The following is a 20,286-nucleotide window of genomic DNA, read 5'->3' as shown; positions in this document are numbered from 1 at the left end:
CTGTCTCAGCCTCCCGAGTAGCTGGGATTACAGGCACGCACCACCACACCACTAATTTTTGTACTTTTAGTAAAGACGGAGTTTCATCATACTGGCCAGGCTGGTCTCAAACTCTTGACCTCAAGTGATCCACCTGCCTTGGCCTCCCAAAGTGCTGGGATTACAGGTGTGAGCCACTGCACCCAGCCATGTATTTTTGGTTTGTTTTTTTGCTTGTTTTTTGTTTGTTTGTTTGTTTGTTTTTGAGATGGAGTCTCACACTGTCACCCAGGCTGGAGTGCAGTGGCGCGATCTCGGCTTACTGCAACCTCCACCTACTAGGTTCAAGCGATTCTCCTGCCTCAGCCTCCCAAGTAGCTGGGATTACAGGCACCTGCCACCACACCCAGTTAATTTTTTGGTGGTTTTTTTTTTTTTTCTTTTCTTTTTTTTTGAGGTGGAGTCTCGCTCTGTCACCCAGGCTGGAGTGCAATGGCCGGATCTCAGCTCACTGCAAGCTCTGCCTCCCAGGTTTACGCCATTCTCCTGCCTCAGCCTCCCGAGTAGCTGGGACTACAAGCGCCCGCCACCTCGCTCGGCTAGTTTTTTGTATTTTTTAGTAGAGACGGGGTTTCACCGGGTTAGCCAGGATGGTCTCGATCTCCTGACCTCGTGATCCGCCCATCTCGGCCTCCCAAAGTGCTGGGATTACAGGCTTGAGCCACCGCACCCGGCCAACTTTTTGTATTTTTAGTAGAGACGGGGTTTCAGTATCTTGGCCAGGCTGGTCTTGAACGCCTGACCTCGTGATCCACCTGCCTTGGCCTCCCAAAGTGCTGGGATTACAGGTGTGAGCCACTGCGCCCAGCCTATTAGTTTGTTTTTCTAATTTTTCAGAGACAGCGTCCTGCTGTGTCACCCAGGCTGGAGTATAGTGGCATGATCTTAGCTCATTGCAGTCTTGACCTCCCAGATTCAAATGATCCTCCCACCTCAGCCTCCCCAGTAGCTGGGACTACAGGTGCACATCATCACATCTGGCTATTTTTGTTTTAATTTATTTACTGTAAAGACAGGGTCTCACTATGTTGCCCAGGCTGGTCTTAAACTCCTGACCTGAAGCCATCCTCCCAGCTCAGCCTCCCAAAATGTTGGGATTACAGGCATGAGCCTCCAAGCCAGGCCTATATAATATTTTAAAGCAAGCCTCAGCAAACTTTTTCTCAAAGGGCCTGATTATAAAGATTTTAAACTGTGTTGATCAAGAGATAAAACTGAGGATATTACACAGGTACTTATATAACAATTTAAAATATAACCATTTTTATGTTATTTACTTATTTATTTATTTATTATTTTATTTTTTGGGGACTGAGTCTTGCTCTGTCATCCAGGCTGGAGTGTAGTGGCACGATGTGATCTCAGCTCACTGAACGCAACCTCCACCTCCCCAGTTCAAGTGATTCTCTTGCCTCAGCCTCCCTGGTAGCTGGGATTACAGGCACACCCACCACACCTGGCTAATTTTTGTATTTTTAGTAGAGACGGGGCTTCACCATGTTGGCCAAGCTGGTCTCAAACTCCTGACCTCAAGTGATCTGCCCTCCTTGGCCTCCCAAAGTGCTAGGATTATGGGTGTGAGCCACTGCACCTGGCCTAAAATATAACCATTATTAAATGGAAAAAAAACATTCTTGGGTCACAGGCTATACAACAACAGATAGCAGACTAGATTTGGCCCATAGGGCGAAGTTTACTCACCTTTGCTCTGGAGAACCGATTAAGCATTTGCATATTTATGTATTTGTCTCCCCTAGTAAACTATGCACAAGGCCATGTATCAGACGTTCTTGCATCCCCAGTGTCTAGATCAGAGTCTGGTGTATAGTAGGCACTCAAGACAAAGTTGCTGGGTGAATGGATAAATGAATGATTGAACAGGACCCTGATCCCTTGAGGGGAATGAAACCAGAATCCTGGAGGCCTCATTCCCACTTTTCTTCATCTGACTCGGTTTCTCAGATGTGCTAGGGTGTTACATGGGCCCCTCTGACTTGAACCATGTCCAAGCCCTGGAGAGAAGAAAGGTAGTGCTCCTCCGAAACAAACCCAAGGCTTCTGGGGGTACCTAAAGTTGCTCCTGGAACTTGGTCTTATCTTTTGGCCCTTTGAGGAATGGCCCAAATGTTCTGATGCTCTGACTCTGTGCCCTAGCAATTCTCAGCAATGATCTTACAGATGACTTCTGCCATGCATAGAGGGCAAGAAAACAGAGTTTGGGTTTCAGGAAGGAGAAACGAAAGAGTGAAACGACTCTGAGGTAAGTAGCAAGGGAATTTCAACAGAGAAGCCTAGATTTCACTAGCCAAAGCAAAATGAGTAGGACCGGAGGTGGTGAAGGAAGTGGCTGGAATTGGGTAACGGGGGAGTTTCTTATTCTCTCAGTGGAGTATAATAAGGAACATAAGAGCAGGATGCCTCCTGCTTGAAGCCTGACTGTCCACCAGAAAGGACTGCTCTTTGGGTGAGCTGAACTTCTTCCATCAGAGAAAGAATTGAAGGCTGAGAAACTCAGGTAAGTACTTTTGTAGCGGGTTTACTTTTACCTTCTTGGTCTCCTCATCTCCCAGGTGGTAACAAACAGAAATGACTAAAGCTTATATATGTGTGTGTAGTGGAAAGGAGCAGAGGGAACTGAATACAGAGAGGATCCTGAATACAGGATGCTGAATAGAGAGAGGGGACTCCTGAGGGTCTTCGGAGATGAGGAAGGACTTAGAAAAGTTGGAGGGCACTGGGTTTACTGAGAGCAATGGGATAGATATAGAAGAGGACTGTGGTTTGGAGCAGAATAAGACTAAGGTATTTAGGCAAGAGATATTTAGATTAAAACTTGGGGAAATATTTGAGAATGGGAAAGGACTAGAGAACCTAAGGAGAGAGTTAGGGATCTTGAGATGAAGAAGCCTGGGAATGGTTCAGGAGGATAGTGAATTAAAGTGAGGTCCAGGAGCAGTTCAGATGTCCAGAGTGCCAGAGCTGTTCAAGAGATATAAGTTGGGCCGGGCGCGGTGGCTCAAGCCTGTAATCCCAGCACTTTGGGAGGCCGAGACGGGCGGATCACGAGGTCAGGAGATCGAGACCATCCTGTCTAACACGGTGAAACCCCGTCTCTACTACAAAATACAAAAAAAACTAGCCAGGCGAGGTGGCGGGCGCCTGTAGTCCCAGCTACTCGGGAGGCTGAGGCAGGAGAATGGCATAAACCTGGGAGACAGAGCTTGCAGTGAGCTGAGATCCGGCCACTGTACTCCAGCCTGGGTGACAGAGCGAGACTCCGTCTCAAAAAAAAAAAAAAAAAAAAAAGAGATATAAGTTGAATGCTAGCTTCTGATTCCCTCTTCCTCTTCCACCCTCTGCCTCTTTAGCCTCTATCATGTGGAAAACCTCTGACGCCAACTTCTCCTGCTACCATGAGTCTGTGCTGGGCTATCGTTATGTTGCAGTTAGCTGGGGGGTGGTGGTGGCTGTGACAGGCACCGTGGGCAACGTGCTCACCCTACTGGCCTTGGTCATCCAGCGCAAGCTCCGGACCCGATTCAACCTGCTCATAGCCAACCTCACACTGGCTGATCTCCTCTACTGCACAGTCCTTCAGCCCTTCTCTGTGGACACCTACCTCCACCTGCACTGGCGCACCGGTGCCACCTTCTGTAGGGCATTTGGGCTCCTCCTTTTTGCCTCCAATTCTGTCTCCATCTTGACCCTCTGCCTCATCGCACTAGGACGCTACCTCCTCATTGCCCACCCTAAGCTTTTTCCCAAAGTTTTCAGTGCCAAGGGGATAGTGCTGGCACTGGTGAGCACCTGGGTTGTGGGTGTGGCCAGCTTTGCCCCCCTCTGGCCTATTTATATCCTGGTACCTGTAGTCTGCACCTGCAGCTTTGACCGCATCCGAGGCCGGCCTTATACCACCATCCTCATGGGCATCTACTTTGTGCTTGGACTCAGCAGTGTTGGCATCTTCTATTGCCTCATCCACCGCCAGGTCAAACGAGCAGCACAGGCACTGGACCAATACAAGTTGCGACAGGCAAGCATCCACTCCAACCATGTGGCTGGGACTGATGAGGCCATGCCTGGTCGTTTCCAGGAGCTGGACAGCAGGTTAGCATCAGGAGGACCCAGTGAGGGGATTTCATCTGAGTCAGTCAATGCTGCCACCACCCAGACCCTGGAAGGGGACTCATCAGAAGTGGGAGACCAGATCAACAGCAAGAGAGCTGAGCAGATGGCAGAGAAAAGCCCTCCAGAAGCATCTGCCAAAGCCCAGCCAATTAAAGGAGCCCGAAGAGCTCCGGATTCTTCATCGGAATTTGGGAAGGTGACTCAAATGTGTTTTGCTGTGTTCCTCTGCTTTGCCCTGAGCTACGTCCCCTTCTTGCTGCTCAACATTCTGGATGCGAGAGTCCAGGCTCCCCGGGTGGTCCACATGCTTGCCGCCAACCTCACCTGGCTCAACGGTTGCATCAACCCTGTGCTGTATGCAGCCATGAACCGCCAATTCCGCCAAGCATATGCCTCCGTTTTCAAAAGAGGGCCCTGGAGTTTCCGTAGGCTCCATTAGAACTGTGACCCTAGTCACCAGAATTCAGAACCGTCTCCTCTAGGACCAAAGTGGCCAGCTGATAGGAGAATAGGTGAAATAACACGTGCGGGCATTTTCACAACAACCTCTCCCCAGCCTCCCAAATCAAGTCTCTCCATCACTTGATCAATGTTTCAGCCCTAGACTGCCCAAGGAGTATTATTAACTATTAATAAATGAATTCTGTGCTTTTAATGCTCAGGTGTGGTCTCTGGGGAAGAAGGAAACAGGTCACGGTTAGGCTCAGGGGCCAGGCTAGGAGGAGACCATACTATTCCATCCCTCCTGCATGACCAAATCCTGTCACCATGTGCATGCTCACACATATCCCTAAAGCACCTGTGGCCACCAGGAGCTGGAACCTAATACCTAAGGATTCAGGGGTACCTAGGTCAAAGCAGAAGCAGGAAGCAGCTGGCATGGGACGTAGCCTTTAAAAGAGGGGTTTCTAGGTAATAAAACATGTGAGGTGATTTAAGAGGATTAGGTGATTTAAATAAGAGGAAAAGGTGATTGTCTTTTTGTTTAACTTCCCAGAAATCACCTCTGCCCCTAACCACTGCTGCCAGGATCCACCATCCCTACAAACAAGTTTATTCATCTCAAAAAAAGTTTTATAATCCAGCTGGGGATTATATCCAGCCCCCCAGCCCTCGCCCTGTGTGAAGGGAATGGTCATGGAGGGGGACTCCTTGGTCTGTAGAAATGGAACTGAGCTTAGCTGAGGCAAAGGCAGAAAAAGGTTCCAGGTGCCCTGGCAGGGTCTTGTTCACAGGGCTAATTCACCTGAGTCCTAGGCCCTCAGTTCCCTTGCATTTGTCATCTGGACTTATGAAAGCAGGAGAACAGGCCTGGTGGGGTGGCTCACGCCTGTAATCCTAGCACTTTGGGAGGCTGAGGCAGGCAGATCACCTAAGGTCAGGAGTTCAAGACCAGCCTGGCCAACATGGTGAAACCCCGTCTCTACTAAAAATACAAAAATTAGCCGAGCATGGTGGTGCATACCTGTAATCCCAGCTACTCAGAAAGCTGAGGCAGGAGAATCGCTTGAACCCAGGAGGCGGTTGCAGAGAGCCAAGATCACGCCATTGCACTCCAGCCTGGGCAACAAGAGTGAAACTCTGTCTCAAAATAATAATAAATAAATAAATAAATAAAATAAAATACAAAAATTAACCAGGCATGATGGCGGGTGCCTGTAATCCCAGCTACTCGGGAGGCTGAGACGGGAGAATCGCTTGAACCCTGGAGACAGTGGTAGCAGTGAGCCGAGAGATCACGTCACTGCACTCTAGCCTGGGTGGCTGAGCAAGACTTTGTCTCAAACCAAAAAGAAAAAGAAAAAGGAAAAGAAAATAAAACGAAAGAAAGCAGGAAAACAAAGACTCTAGTTAAAAGGGCTCAGGAGCCAGGCTAGGAAACCATACCATTTCTTCCCTTCAGAATGACCAAATCCTGTCACAATGTGTATGCTTACACACACCCTTAAAACACCTGTGGCCACCAGGTGACGCTGGTTCTCTGCGTTTCCTTTCTGGCTTCCCGGTTGAGGACAGTAGGCAGGACTGGGAATCCAGAGACCAGGGAATAGAGACCCAGGGATTTGCACCCTCCCTTTCCCCCAAAGCTGAGGAAGAAAGGTGAAGAATGAGACATTTATTATTCATGAGATATTATTGTCTACTTGGGGTGGGGCTGGGGGGAGTAGCAGTGTGGGCACTGGGGTGGCACTGGGGATGAAATGTGAGTCATGCTGACATTAATGCTCTGGCTGCATGTTGTCGCCTTCCTACCCCAAGTCCATGGTTTGACAGAACAAAGTAAAATCTGAAGATATTAAGGGCAGAAAGAATCACAGTTGGGGTGGACAGATTGATACCCTCATATGCAATACACTTCTAGGGTCCAGGAATTCTGACTCCTAATATGGAACATGCACTTTTGGGTGTCCTCCTTCCACGAAAGTCACAGGAACCTAAACCAAATCAAGCTGGGGCTACTAAGGCAGGGGTCCAGACAGGTAAACTGTTGGACCAATGAAGAACAACAGTGTATGGGTGTAGAGACACAGGTTTCAGTCAAGGCTCTCTGATAATTAGCTCTGGGAACTTGAGCAGATCTCTGGACAACTCTGGGGCTCAGATTTTATCAACTGTACAAAGCGGGGTGCGGGGTACACTCTTAACAAGTGCCCCGTGCAGTTCCCTGTACATACATTATTTCATTTACATGAAATTATAATTTCTTTCTTACAAATGTGAAAACTGAAGCACAAATAGGTTAAGTAATTTGTCCAAGGCCGAATGACTAATATGTTGCAAGACCGTGATTTGAGGGCAGTCTCAAAACTGCCTTTCTAAAACTAGGATCGAATGCCCAGATGATCCCTAACAATGCTTCCTATTCAGACCTTCTGAGATTCTGAAAGTTGACAACTCTCTGAAGGGTTGTAAAAGGATTTACTTTACATGTTCTTAGAAGGCAAATCACAATAGTGTCAAGTAGAAAGGTGAAGCAATAGGGATTGAAGTTAGACCTCAGAAGGGACTTCCCAATTATCAGTCGCTGGGGGGGGGAAAACAAACAAACAAACTAACTCAGGAGACACAGAAGGAAATCCTGGGGTCTAAGACCATAGAGGACAGATCTCAGTAAGAAAGCAGCCACCCTCCACGGCCCACACAGCCACCCCCGCCCCTAATTTCAATAAGGGCTGAATGAGGGGAAAGAAACTTAAGAAAAGCCAGGCTTTCTAGAGGCGTTCTCTCTCTTGCGGTTGTGCTTGGCGCGTGAGCCCTACTGGGTCCCTCGTGGTGCGTCGCTCATGCGTGTCCCCGGAAGTGTGTGTGTTTGGAGGCCCTGTGTGCTCACGAGTGTGAGTCACCGTCTATCTCTCTTTGTCTCTTTATCTCTGTCAGTCTCCCGCCCGAGTCCGAGCTCTATCGCTGACTTTCTGACGCTATCTCTCACGGCCTCTCTTTGTCTCTTTCCATCTGTCCGTCTCTCCTGTAGGCCGTCTTCATCGCCTGTACCTCTGTTATCGCCTTTTTTTCCTCTTAAGCTCGTCTCCCCATTCCCCGTTCCCGCGCTCCCCCCCCCCCCTCCCCAGTCTCCCGCCCCGGCTGTTCTTGCTCGTTCGCACGCTCTCTCTCTTTCGCTGTCTCTTACAGGCAGATTTATGGTCAGCTCAGGGCCTTTCATTGGCCAAGCGCTGACAGAACTTGATTTAACGCCGCCTCTCATTGGCTGAGCTTGACAGGCCGATTTACGAGTCACTCTACCATTGGCCAAACCGCCTTGGCCCTGATTTATGGCTCAGCGGCCGCGGGGAGGGGGGTGCCGCTGCTGGGGAGTGAGGATACCCCTCCCCTCGTCGCCGCGTCCCTCTTCCTCTCCCGTTTTTTCTCCTCTTTCCCTCCCCTCAAGGAATGGCTCTCCCTCTACCTGTTCCTCAGCCCCATCCTCCCTTCTTTTTCGTCCACTGGGAGGGAAAACTGGGGTGTGGTGGTGATGGGAACTGAAGGGATGATGGGATCTGAGGGGTACACACAGGCGGAGGAGTCGAGTCTGAGGGGTGCGGGTGGGGGCCAACAGGGAGAGCAGAGGAGACTGAACAGGGAATGAGGATTCCGAGTTGAGGAACGAAGGGGAAACTGAGGGGGCAAAAGGATGACAGGAAGAAAGGAAGGCTGAGGAGAGAAAGAAGGCAGGGGAAGAGAGAGAGGATTAAGGAGATAAGTAGGGGTTTGGGTAATTTGTCCAAGATCCGAGAAGAAAGGAGACATGAAGAGAAAGGACGCATTTGAGGGTCCACACGGGCTGAAGCAGGGAGATCCGGGCACCGAGAGAGGGACTTTTCAAATCTCACTATCCAGACTGAATAAGAGACGGAAATTTCCTTTTCACACAATGGCTCTGAAAAGGGAAAGCATTAGAGAAGCAAAGACAGAGAAAGGCGCAATAGGGAGGTGAGAGAGAGGGAGAAGCAGGAAAGGCCAACTGGAAGGTAATAGCAAAGAAAAGAGGGAGGGAGAGCGACAGAGAACTAATGGGGAAGACCAGAAGGAGAGTAGGGTTTTTGGTTTTTTGTTTGTTTTTAGGGGTGGGAGGAAAAGTGCAGTGAGAGAAGACTACTCCCCAAAGGAAATATTGACAGAAAGGCTCCTCCTCCTCCTCCCTATGAAGACCCATTGGCGTCTGCAAGGGGACAGACAAGTCAGACGCCTCCCCCAGGAGATTCCGCTTCCTCAAGGCTGCAGTAAGCTCCCCATCCCATGCACCTCACTCCTCTCCTTGCCCACCTCCCCAGTTAAATTTATGAGTCCAGGGTGGCCTTCAGGAATTAGGAATATTTATGCTTCTTTGAGAGTGAGGTTTGGAAGGTGATAAATAAGGGTCCACTGGGGGGTGCAGCTGGGGGCTCCTATTTTTAACATGGCCATTTTCCCAAGGCCCCCACCCACACATTCCCTCTCCTCCTGAGCCAGAGAAGGAAGCACAGAGGGAGGTGAGGAATGGGTTTCAGGTATCAGGAAGAGGGGTTGACTATCCTGTAGAGCCCTTCAGAGGACTGCAGAGCTTTGCAGCAGAAAGGATTGAAGGCAGATAGGGGAGGAACTTTCCAAGCATCCTGGCATTCGTATAGCCCCTAGTGTGCTGTTACATTTTTTCAGAAGGTGGGGAGAAGCCCATTTCCCCTCTGTCCTCTTAAGCTCAGTTGCTGAGGAATAGGAAAGAGAAGCCAGAAAATTCAAAGGCAGATTTCTCTGGCCTGTCACCATCCTCATAGGAAAGGAAGATTTGAAATCCCCCACCTCCACAGACCACAGCCTGGATCCCTGGGAAAGGAGGCTAGGAATGTGGGGCTCAGGGCATCTCCTAGGAGTCTTGGCCTCCAACCTGCCCACCCCCACTGCTGCTGAGAATTAAAAACAGTCAATAGTTCTTGACATCCCTTGCCCTGGGTCTCCAGGAAATTGAGAAGGGGTGGGGGATCTGCCTATGGATCCACATACCTTCTCCAGCCCTCAGCTCTAGGAGCCATGTGTCTGTGACCCTCCAGTGAAAGGGCTTGTTCTGGGTTTGGGTAGGAAGTGAACAAAGATGGAGGTCCATAATATAAGGGAGCCCTAAGGAAAACAGAGCTGGGGAAGAGTCACACATCGCCCCCATCCCCCATGCCCTCCAACCACTATGGCCTTAGCAAGAATGGCCACAATGCACATGCGTACATACACCAGACTGCTGCCTGGAGTGGGAGGAGGGAGGGAAAGGCCTAGACTGGCCCTTTAAGAGCCACTTAGGGTCAGAAAGCCTGGGCTACATAGAGGGGAAGGAGCTGATGTCAGAAGACGGATGGGCAGCAAGATGGGGATTGATGCTAATGGGGGAGTTAAAGCTAAGTACCCAGACACTCAGAGGGCAGAACTGCAGATCTGTCTTCCTTATGCTCACCCCCCTCTCCAAACCGAGGCTGTAAATCTGCCTCTTCAACTGGGGGAAGGGGGACTGAGGAAAAAAGACATGCTCTCTTCTCCCCTTTCCTGTTTCTTCCTTACTTGGTGTGCCCACACCGCCCCCCTCCACCCAATTCTTTTGTCCTCTCCCATTCTCTTGTAATCTACGACCCCTTCCCACTAAAATTTCCAATTTTTGGCTTTGCATCAGAAATTGACAGAATGGTTTCAGCTTACAGAGGAGTTTAAGAGAGGAGATCACAAGTTTTCCCTCACCAGACCCGGGTGGGAATGCTTGGTGGGATTGTGGTGAGAAACTGGTAGATTGGTAACTCCCAGTTCCCTCAGTTTCTCATCCTTCCACCCTCTTCTCACTTGGAGGTAACTCTAGCTGCCGTCTTCCGGGACAATAGGGTAAAGGCAAGAAGCAGGAAGTTGGGTGCCAGGGACTGGAAGAGCACCAAAGTTTCTGAGCTGGGTTTGTGGAGGCTTCTGACACACTGAGATTCTAGAGGGGCTGGTGGTGGGCTTCCAAGGGCAGCTAGGGAAGCTGCGGGAGCTGTCCACTGAAAGATATACAGTCTGGTTTCTCGGAAACTCCTGGATCATACCGTTCCCTCTCAAGCACACACCCTGTCTGCTGAGTAGAGACAATTTCAGGCCAATAGTCTATTTACTGTAAAGGACCAGCTGCTCCTTGTACCTCTCGGGAGGGAGTCGGGGATGTTAGGGAAGAAGACTTTTTCAGAGGGTCTAGAGCTAGAATTAGCCGTTGGTAAATTTCATTTCTTTCTTCGCTTTCAGGTGAGACTGTGTCTCCCACCTTTCAGGACCCATAATCACCCTTATTTCCTTTCCTACTGGCAACCAGGGCCTGTTCTTGAGAAGTCCCTCTCTATATTAGAGGACAGTCCCTCTCATCTGTTGCAGTATTAGGCCTGAACTCTGTTCCAGCCCTGGAAACAGTTGGTGCCTGATTGCCTCTAGTTTCCAAATCCTCTTCCATATCCATAAGATAATAACCCTAAGACATCAATCTCATCTCTTCCTTTCTCCCAGGTTTTCCTTCAGAGGCCTAAAATCACCTCAGGATCATACTCTTCTCTGTTTTCTAAGTTTTCAGAGACAAGGGAGAGAGGAAAGCTGGAGTGGGAAAAGTTGGGGGTTGTGAGCAGCAGCCACTGGAACCCAGGCTTCCAGCCTCCCAGCATCCGGCCTAGTGCTCCCTCCTATCCGAGGGAGGTCAGTCATTGCCCTCAGCCCTGGTCTCTGGCTGCTTCTCAATACTGGTGATAAATCCTGTCTTTGTCTCCCTTCTGACCCAGGCCCCAGGCAGGCTGGGGGTCAGAGCTGGGGGAGGGGTCAGTGTGGAGGAAGGGGAGATACAAGGAGAATGGGAGGAGAAGATGGACAGGAGCAGCTGGTGGGCAGGCATGGGGGGTGGGCAGTGAGGGGATGGGGCCTCTTCATTCTACAGATCCTGGACATTCCAGCAGGCCTGCATTCCAAGTGAGAAAGCCAGGATTGCTGAATTGTGGAAATACCTTCAGAATGGTCCCTTGAGCATCCGGAATACTGGGAGATGGGGGGCTAGTGTGGAGTGCCTCAAGGAAAGAGACTGCTGAAAGAAATGGAAAAATGTTGTGGAAATCCTCCTATCCATACCGCAGATCCCTATGCAAATGTGCCATGCACGCACCCACCCACACACACACACACTCACACACACAGGACTCACGGCATGAGGGAGCCCTGGAGAGCCAGGCTGCCCCTTGCCTGGCCCCTCCCTAGTGGCCTTCTCTTGCTATGACTTTCCTGTTTCCAACTCTATTCTTTTTCTCTGCTCCCAGTCTTGCTTTCCTTCTTTGTGTCTCTCATTCTCCCAGTTTGTTATTCTCGCCGTCTCTCAGCCTCTGCCTCCGTCTCTCAATCACTTTTTCTCTCTCATATTGTTTCTTTCCATCTTCTTGTCTCCCTCTCCCCTCTCCCCAAATTCCTGGATGCTGTTCCATCTGTCCTGCTTCTGCCACTCTTCAGCCCAGCCATCCTACCTCAGTCCTCCTACCTCAGTCCCACATCAGAACCCTGTTCTGGCCCAGAGGGGACCTTTGGGAGTTAGATTCCAAGAATAGATGGGAAGGAGAAAAGAGGCTCTTAATGAGTCCCTGCTTTAGTGGGAGGTCTGGGAATCATATTGGGTTATGATATGGCACGGAAGGGTGGGGTGGGCAGAAGGTGACCAGAAAGAGAAGCACAACTAAGGGAGGTAGGGTGAAATGAGAGAGAAGAGATTAATAAAGAAAAGGCATAGGCTAGGCACGGTGGCTCACACCTGTAATCCCAGCACTCTGGGAGGCCGAGGCGGGCAGATCTCCAGAGGTCAGAAGTTGGAGACCAGCCTGGCCAACATGGTGAAATGCTGTCTCTACTAAAAATACAAAAAAAAAAAGCTAGGCATGGTGGCGCATGCCTGTGATCCCAACTACTTGGGAGGCTGAGGCAGGAGAATCGCTTGAACCCGGGAGGTGGAGGTTGCAGTGAGCTGAGATTGCACCACTACACTCCAGCCTGGGTGACAAGACTCCATCTCCAGAAAAAAAAAAAAAAAAAAAAAAGGACACTAGGCTGGGTGCAGTGGCTCATGCCTGTAATCCCACCACTTTGGGAGGCCAAGGCAGGTGGATTACTTGAGCCCAGGAGTTCAAGACTAGCCTGGCAATATGGCAAAACATCTCTATAAAAAATACAAAAAGTCAGGCATGGTGGCACACACCTGTAGTCCCAGTTACTCAGAAGGCTGAGGTGGGGGGATCACCTGAGCCCAGGGAGGTCGAGACTGCAGTGAGCTCTGATCATGCCACTGCACTCCAGCCTGGGTGACAGAGTGAGACCCTGTCTCAAAAAAAAAAAAAAAAGAAAGAAAGAAAAAAAAAGAAAAAAGAAAAGACACAGAAGGACAAACACTAAAAAGAGAAGGGTGCAGACTTGCAGTTCTCTCTAAGTGTGTGTTTTGGGTCAATGTGAAGGGGAGGAGCTGAGGGGCATCTCCTAAGTCATATTGCGATATAGGTTCAAAGACAAGGTCTGGAGGCTCAGCCAGAAAGGTGTGATGTCCACCAGGCAGCCACAATTCTGGACTCTCTGTCACCTACCAAGGAAGTTCTCAGAGACCTTTTTCTCCTCTCCAGACAGTCTTGGAGTGTTGGTTCCCTCCCTATTCACCTCCTCCACTCTGTCACCTCCCTTCCTCCCCCAGTGAGAATGACATCAGCTTTGGCTGCCCGTCCTCAGGCCAGTTGCTGATGTACTCTCCCATGGGTGAAACAGAAGGCTAATCACCTTTGCCCCATGCATTCACTCTCTAGTCCAGGAGCTAGAGTTTACATAGCCTAGCACTCTGGAGTAGGAGTGGGAGGAGGCTGTACCAAGAAGGTAGCTGCAGAACATTGTGGGAAAAGAGGGGGCATGGGCATCAGGGGGAGGGAGAGGGAGAGGAGTGGAGGGGGGCACTTGAGGAAGAGAGGCAGCAGCAGTAAATCACCCTGTGGGGGGGCTCCCTCTGCCTGAGCTCAGTGGGGTAGGGAAAGAATAGACATAGAGGGGTGGGGGGAAGAATGGGGAATCGCCACATCTGGCAGGCAGGTGTCTGGCACTGTTCAGGCTGTAGTCACTTTCCCAGCCAAAGGGGAGGAAGGGGGGAGAGGGGAGGAGGGGCCTCCCAGCATCCCCTGGGAAAGAGGGAAAGGCTCACAAACAGAAAGACAGAGGCTTACAGACAGAAAGAAACCAAGGAAGAGAAATAATCAGACCCCGCTCCCAGGCTCTGCTTCAGTCAGTGCTTGGGGATGTGTTTACTCATAGCCCTGAAAAAAAACCTGCTGGCCAAAAAACTGCGCAGGCCAGGGCACCAAAGTTCCATTCATGCTGGAAAACAGAAGGCAGGAGTTTAACCCAGGCTAAGCTGGGGAAACTGAAGCTCAGAGAATTCCAAGTTTGAGAACAGGATAGAACTCCATGCTCCACACCATCACACATCACCACCACTCAGCTCTGGTACTGACACTGCCCATCCCCCAGGTCAATGCTGTGTGGTGAGTAGGAAGATTAGGATGGTAAGGCTGAGTATTGCTTTTCCCCAGCTCACACAGGCAAAGACAAAAGAAGTACCTAGTCTTTATCCAAACTCTTGCATTCCAACTTTCAATGCAGGACTGTAGGCAGACGTGGTACACCCAGGTTTTATTCTTTTCTACCTGCTGAGGAGTATCCCATGCACAGGTGCCCCATAGTTGTTGAGCTTAATTGTCAGGTTTTCATAGAAGAGCAGGCAAGACTGGAAAAGTCTGGGTTTCATGTTCTGATGCTGGAGAGACTCCCCCATTCCTGTTACCTTCCTTCCCTCATCCTTTCCCATCTGAGATACTAATTTGGTCTCCCTTGCTTAATCCTGGAATTTGCAGGTCCATTTTATGAGCGGCAGAGGTGACTGAGGAAACCCTTCAAACTGCAGTGGAGAAGAGGCTCCCCACACTCCCCTTTCCTTAAAAATCCTGCAGAGGAAGGGGGAAAGAAAACCAAAGCATTCTGTCGCCGCGGCAACCATAAAACCCCCAGCTAAATCCATCTTGTGAGCTCACCGCCCCATTAAGATGCAGGGCCAGGCGCTGCGCCAGCCCAGCCACATTCATTTGTGCGAATAAAGGTGGAGGAGGGGGAGGGGAGCAGGCTCTGGAGGGACGGGGAAATGGCGAGAAGAGGTTATTTACACCACCGTCCTGACCTTCTGGAGCAGCGCTGGCTCCGATAAATAACCCGCTCAGCGCCGTTTCAGAGCAGGAGTGGGAGGTGCAGGAAGGGAGCAAGGGCTGGAGGAGAGCCCCCACGCAGGTGCGCGTCTCTGGGTTACTAATGGCTGAGGCGGGAGCAGGCAGCTGGCTTTGGGGGGAGTGGGGGAAGAACTCAGTTCCCTGGGACTCCCACTGAGAAAATACCATCCCCACCCCACCCCTGGCGCCAATTTCCAGGCGAGGGGACGGAGAGATGCCAAGGAGGCAAACAGCCCCGTAAATTAGGGATGGGGGGGGCACTGCTATAGAGTCTCTGAGGTACGAGGGAAGAAATATTGTAAGATGGGGAATGAGGGGGGGCTGGAAGAACAGGAGTAGCTGCCAAAAAGAGAGGAAGAGAAACAGAAACATCACACAAAGGCAGTTTTGAAAAAATGTTTTATTCCTCTTTGCACAGAGCAGTTTATGAAGGTGGCTATCTCCTGACTCCATGCATCTTTTACACAAAGATGCCCCCTCAAATATGCCCAGTTATCTGCCCCACTTCAGTGTTGGAGAACTGGCAGTTAGTAAGTGGGGCAGAATGCTTAAGTCTCAGGAAGGTTTTTAAAGACATTTTTGTGGGGAGGAAGTTCTGGGTCTAGGGGAAAGATTAGACCCAAGAGTGAGTATTTCATTCTCCATCTTCCTGGGGAAATCCAAATCCCAAAGGTTTTATGAAGAAAAGCACCTCTCTCAGCGACCTAGAGACAGGGAGAGCACAGACGCACTGCTTGGGTGTAAGGCTGAAGCAGAGAGAGGGTGGGCTGCAGCAAATGTAGACCCAAGGCAGAAGAGTAAATGCATGTCGGGGAGTTGAGGGGACAGAGACAGCCTAGATGCCCAAGTCATAAGTTCTACTCCTTCCCCAGTTCTGAGTAGACAGTTTTCTTCCCAAGACTAGAATGGAGTTTTAGTTTTAGGAACTGGCTTTGCTTCAGGACACAGAGAAGACAAACCAGGCAAAGATCCCACAGGTAGTAAGGGTGGAGAGTTAAGGTAGCTAATTAAGAGACGGGCACTCACCACGGCAGTTTTGAAGCTATATGCCAGATCGGGGTAGAGAATGCATTTTATGTGCCCTATTCAATACAATTTAAATCACTGTTTCTTCCATGTTGTCCCTTCCCTATGAACTATTCCCAATACCTTTTCCAAGGCAGAGGACAGGGCAGTAAGAAGGAATGGAAGAAAACACTGAGGTCAGTAAGTGGGGCTAGGGCTTAGATTGGATAAATCCCTACCCATCCCCACCCCCACTCGTTCTATAGTAAAGAATTCTCTTTCTCCCTCCCCTTGCTGGGGTGTCGGGATGAGGTCCAGGTAAAGGCAAAGGCAGGAAAACATTCAGCACATTCTTTCTCCTACTTTAATCTGAAGTGTAGCTACAACAAAGGGCACAGAATTTACAAAAATGTCAGGGCAGGGGAGCATGTGAGCATAATCCAGTCGAGAAAGAAAGAGGGTGCTTCCCCTGCCCTATTATCTGAATATGCTGGGAGCTTTACTCCCAGAACTGCAAGAAGAATGAAAAATAATAGGGAGGGTGCAGGGGAGGTTGGGGGGACAACCACAAACAGAATGGAGATTTAAGGATCCCTGTGATCCCCGAGATGACCCTGAGAGCATCGATTGGGGAACTAGATGAAAATTCACAGCAGACATGCGAATTTTTTGAAGAGGATGAAGAGCCAGGAACAGTGGGGTCTTCACCGAAGGAGTGACCACTTGATCTGTTCTTTGGCTGACTGCAGCACCTGCAGAGATAAGAGCAGCGTTGAGGAAAGCTTGCTGACAGGGCAGGGTAAGCATGAGGGCTGGGGATCTCCTTCCCCTCACTTGTCTTCCCTGTCCTTACAAGAATGGAGAATAGAAAATCCCCAAAGGTAAAGAGATGGGAAGAAGCTCTCTAAGGCCCTAGCAGATTGTTTGGAAAATTTCAAAAAAATACAAATCTACCGATGGGGATGAAGAAAGAAGAGGTACAAAAGAAAAAAAAAAAAAAAAACTGGGAGTTACTGGACACATATTAAAAGGGGCGGTGGGTGGGAGACGGGTAACAAATCCAGATGGACTTCTTGGTGAGAATGCCAAGCGGGTAGAAAACAGAACCCCTCCCTTCCCCCTACATCAGGTAGACAATCTATCTGCAGTCAAGGTAGCAAGATGGATCTGCAAAACCTGCATATTCTAGAATATGCATTTCCAGCTTAGCCCTCATTTGAATAATAAGAGAAAGAAAGAGTGTGTGCACAAATGCACACAGACCATCTGCTTAAGGCAAGCCTCTGCTGGGGAATAAATCACTGAATGAGGCATCAGGCAAGGAAGGTTTGAAGGGTACAGAGCAAGGTTGACAGCCACTATTCACAGGAAACTAAGAAAGGAGTTGGAAGTAGGGGTAGGGAGTAGCTGGCTGTATAAGTCCCAGTTCTCTGGAATAAGAGGGAGCCAAGAAAGATGTGTCTTGAGTCTCCAGTCTCACTCAGACTTGGGAGGTATGGGTGGAATGCTGTTCTAGCCTCTTTAGTGATGCAGTCCATCTGGAAAGGAAGAAGGGAGAAAGTCATACCTGAGACACGGTCTGCTCCGTAAGGGGGACATCTTCACCCTATGGCACAGAGATACAAGCATTTAGTGTGGGAGAAAGCTGGAGTAAGACCTGATTGGAGTCTGGTATTAGAGAAGAAAAAAGTAATCCTTTAAACTGAAACAAAGGGCAGATGCACTGAACTTCTCAGTCCCTTCTGGGGACTAGGACAGCTACAGTTTTACTTGGCCAGAGGGACTATGAACAAAAAAGGGTCATTTCATCCAGCTTCCATTTTAAGGCAGGAGGACTTCTTAAAAGATTTAACTCCATTCCGAGTAACCAGCAGGTTATCTGATCCTCAACTCCCTTAACTTGGGGGTGGAGGACCTGATTCTCTAGTCAGAAAAGGCCTTCTCTGAGTATCAGTATTGCTAGGGAAAGGATGAGGGGGAGCCAGGAGTGGTTTAATGGATCCCGCAAAGCCTGATGGGTAACGACAGCATGTTAATTTGAAGAAATAAACTGCTGCAACAGCAGCCTGAGAAGAGAAAGGGGGGAGTTGGTGGGGGGACCCTCTCTCTTGCCACATAGAGACATATGTTAGAGGAGAAGATTAAACTATGCAAATGGAGCCCACAGCAGTTAAGGGAGAAGATTTCCCATTACCAAGCACTGTCAGCCTTCACTCTGTGGAGGTCAGAGCCAGGACATTCTGTGAATGGGGAGAATTTGCTTTGCTCAGACATCTCTGCGCCCGTATAATATGCTTGTGGGCTCTCTGCATCCACCATTATCTCCTCAGCTGACCTGGGGCCTTCTATGGTTAACTCAGAGGCCCCTTTCTGATATCACTAGCACCAAAGAGGACTGAGGTTCTGAGGTTCTGGCAAATACGTACTTCCTGATGGAGAGGCACCATCCTCAGTTATGTAACACTTTATTTATTTATTTATTTATTTTTGAGACAGAGTCTCACTCTGTCACCCAGGCTGCAGTGCAGTGGTGCAATCTTGGCTCACTGCAACCTCCACCTCCCAGGCTCAAGCAATTCTCCTGCCTCAGCCTCTCGAGTAGCTGGGATTACAGGCACGCACCACCACGCCCAGCTAATTTTTGTATTTTTAGTAGAGACAGGGTTTCACCACGTTGGTCAGGCTGATCTCGATCTCCTGACCTTGTGATCTACCGGCCTCCACTTCCCAAAGTGCTGAGATTACAGGTGTGAGCCACCACACCCAGTCCTATATAACACTTTAAAAGACAAAAAAGACACTCTTCTGCCTCAGATGATTGGATCCATCTCCAAGAAGGGAATAAGCCAACTTCAAGTTCCTTTATAATTTCTTTTTTTTTTTTTTTTTTTTTTGAGACGGAGTCTTGCTCTGTGCCCCAGGCTGGAGTGCAGTGGCGCGATCTCGGCTCACTGCAAGCTCCGCCTCCCGGGTTCACGCCATTCTCCTGCCTCAGCCTCCCGAGTAGCTGGGACTACAGGCGCCCGCCACCTCGCCCGGCTAATTTTCTTGTATTTTTAGTAGAGACGGGGTTTCACCGTGTTAGCCAGGATGGTCTCGATCTCCTGACCTCGTGATCCGCCCGTCTCGGCCTCCCAAAGTGCTGGGATTACAGGCTTGAGCCACCGCGCCCGGCCAAGTTCCTTTATAATTTCAAAACCATAAATATTAGTTTATTTTATCACTTATTAAATAAATATGTATTAAATGTCCACTTTGTGCAAAGACTGTATGAGATGTTAGGTACCTTATTAGGGGTAGAAATAAGTTCTTTCTTCTTCTTTCTTTGGGACAATAAGAAGGGAAGGAAAGAGAAAGGCTGAATGTATTTGAAAGAAAAAGAGAAGGTTCTATGTATCCTATGAGCCCCAACTACTAGACACATCCAGCAGGTCTGGCTGTGGAGGGTGTTTGTGAATAGATGCGGGGATGCAGAGAAACACATTCCTGCTTACCCTTAATGCCACCCGGTGTACCACCTGCTGGGGATCACTCTCGAGGATCACCCTGCAAAAACAAAGAAGAGATCACTGTTCACTCTGTCCCGAATGCCCAACTCACTGTGGGGGAACAGGACCTCTGGCCGCTGAGCCTGCTTGACTTAGGACAGGGGCAGTTATCCCACTACCTCACCCAAGATCAAGGCAGGTCAGAGAACTTACCCTCCATCTACAATTTCATCCACAGCCAAGAACAGCCCCTCCATGTTCTCCAGCAGTGCTCGCTTTTCTACATTTTTCCTGAGTCCCCAAGAGAAGAGAAGAAAAAAACCAAATTGTGTGTGAAAGAAATCCTAGGACCTTGTCTGAATTGAGGAACCTAAACTAGACCAATAAACATCTCCACCAACCACACAAAGAAGTAAATAAGGTGAAGAACTTTTTAGCTAGTTCACTCAAAACCCCTTTCTACTCTTGGTTGCTGAATAAGGAATGTATGGAAAGAGATTCAAATAATACAGTTAATTTCTGACTATTCAGGGGTTGATTATCCACAGCTATTGTTTCTTTCCTACCTGCCATGCTGCTGCTCATAACATTGCTCATAAACACTGACATCAGTGGGTGGAAAAAAATATAAACAGAGCTAAGACTCAATCTGGAGGTGGCCGGAGGTGCGAGGGGTTGAATGCAAACCTTATTTGCACTCAAGCTCTAACAAACCTCCTGAGACATTCTCTGTTCCGTTCCCTCTTCTCCCTATCCCTTACCAGCTCTGCTCAGGCCCTGAAAAGAAGCCCAAAGAGGGGGCAGGGTCTGCATACACTAGCCTCAGATCCGGTGGTTGGTGCATGTGGCCTGTCACATCCGTCAGTTTGAGGCTTTCACTAGAT

The 20,286-nt window shown here is 49.4% G+C and overlaps 4 protein-coding genes across 4 annotated transcripts in view; 2 read left to right on the top strand and 2 right to left on the bottom strand.

Moving 5' to 3' along the window:
• PDE1B (phosphodiesterase 1B) overlaps positions 1–20,286 on the bottom strand; it is a 292,990-nt gene that overhangs the window by 219,695 nt on the left and 53,009 nt on the right. The window lies entirely within an intron of this gene.
• On the top strand, positions 2,461–4,822 carry GPR84 (G protein-coupled receptor 84). Its single transcript, XM_050748943.1, has 2 exons — positions 2,461–2,554; positions 3,408–4,822. Exon 2 carries the CDS (start codon positions 3,416–3,418, stop codon positions 4,604–4,606), a length of 1,191 nt encoding a protein of 396 aa, XP_050604900.1. The 5' UTR covers positions 2,461–2,554; positions 3,408–3,415; the 3' UTR covers positions 4,607–4,822.
• The window catches only part of CBX5 (chromobox 5), a 132,073-nt gene continuing 125,418 nt past the window's right edge, over positions 13,632–20,286 (top strand). The window contains exon 1 of the mRNA XM_050749071.1: positions 13,632–13,635. The gene's annotated coding sequence lies outside the window, so the exon portion shown is untranslated. The remainder of the gene's footprint in view (positions 13,636–20,286) is intronic.
• The window catches only part of COPZ1 (COPI coat complex subunit zeta 1), a 28,558-nt gene continuing 23,570 nt past the window's right edge, over positions 15,299–20,286 (bottom strand). Inside the window, exons 6-9 of the mRNA XM_050749045.1 lie at positions 19,616–19,693; positions 19,409–19,460; positions 17,482–17,520; positions 15,299–16,666 (exon numbers count right to left, since the gene is read on the bottom strand). Of these exons, the coding sequence (XP_050605002.1) occupies positions 16,619–16,666; positions 17,482–17,520; positions 19,409–19,460; positions 19,616–19,693 (217 nt within the window). The 3' untranslated portion in view covers positions 15,299–16,618. The remainder of the gene's footprint in view (positions 16,667–17,481; positions 17,521–19,408; positions 19,461–19,615; positions 19,694–20,286) is intronic.

The sequence above is a fragment of the Macaca thibetana genome, chromosome 11, assembly GCF_024542745.1.
Source record: "Macaca thibetana thibetana isolate TM-01 chromosome 11, ASM2454274v1, whole genome shotgun sequence".
Taxonomy (NCBI): Eukaryota; Metazoa; Chordata; class Mammalia; order Primates; family Cercopithecidae; genus Macaca; species Macaca thibetana.
The sequence above is the reverse complement of the archived record's forward strand: the minus strand, read 5'-3'. Positions and strand labels throughout refer to the sequence as shown.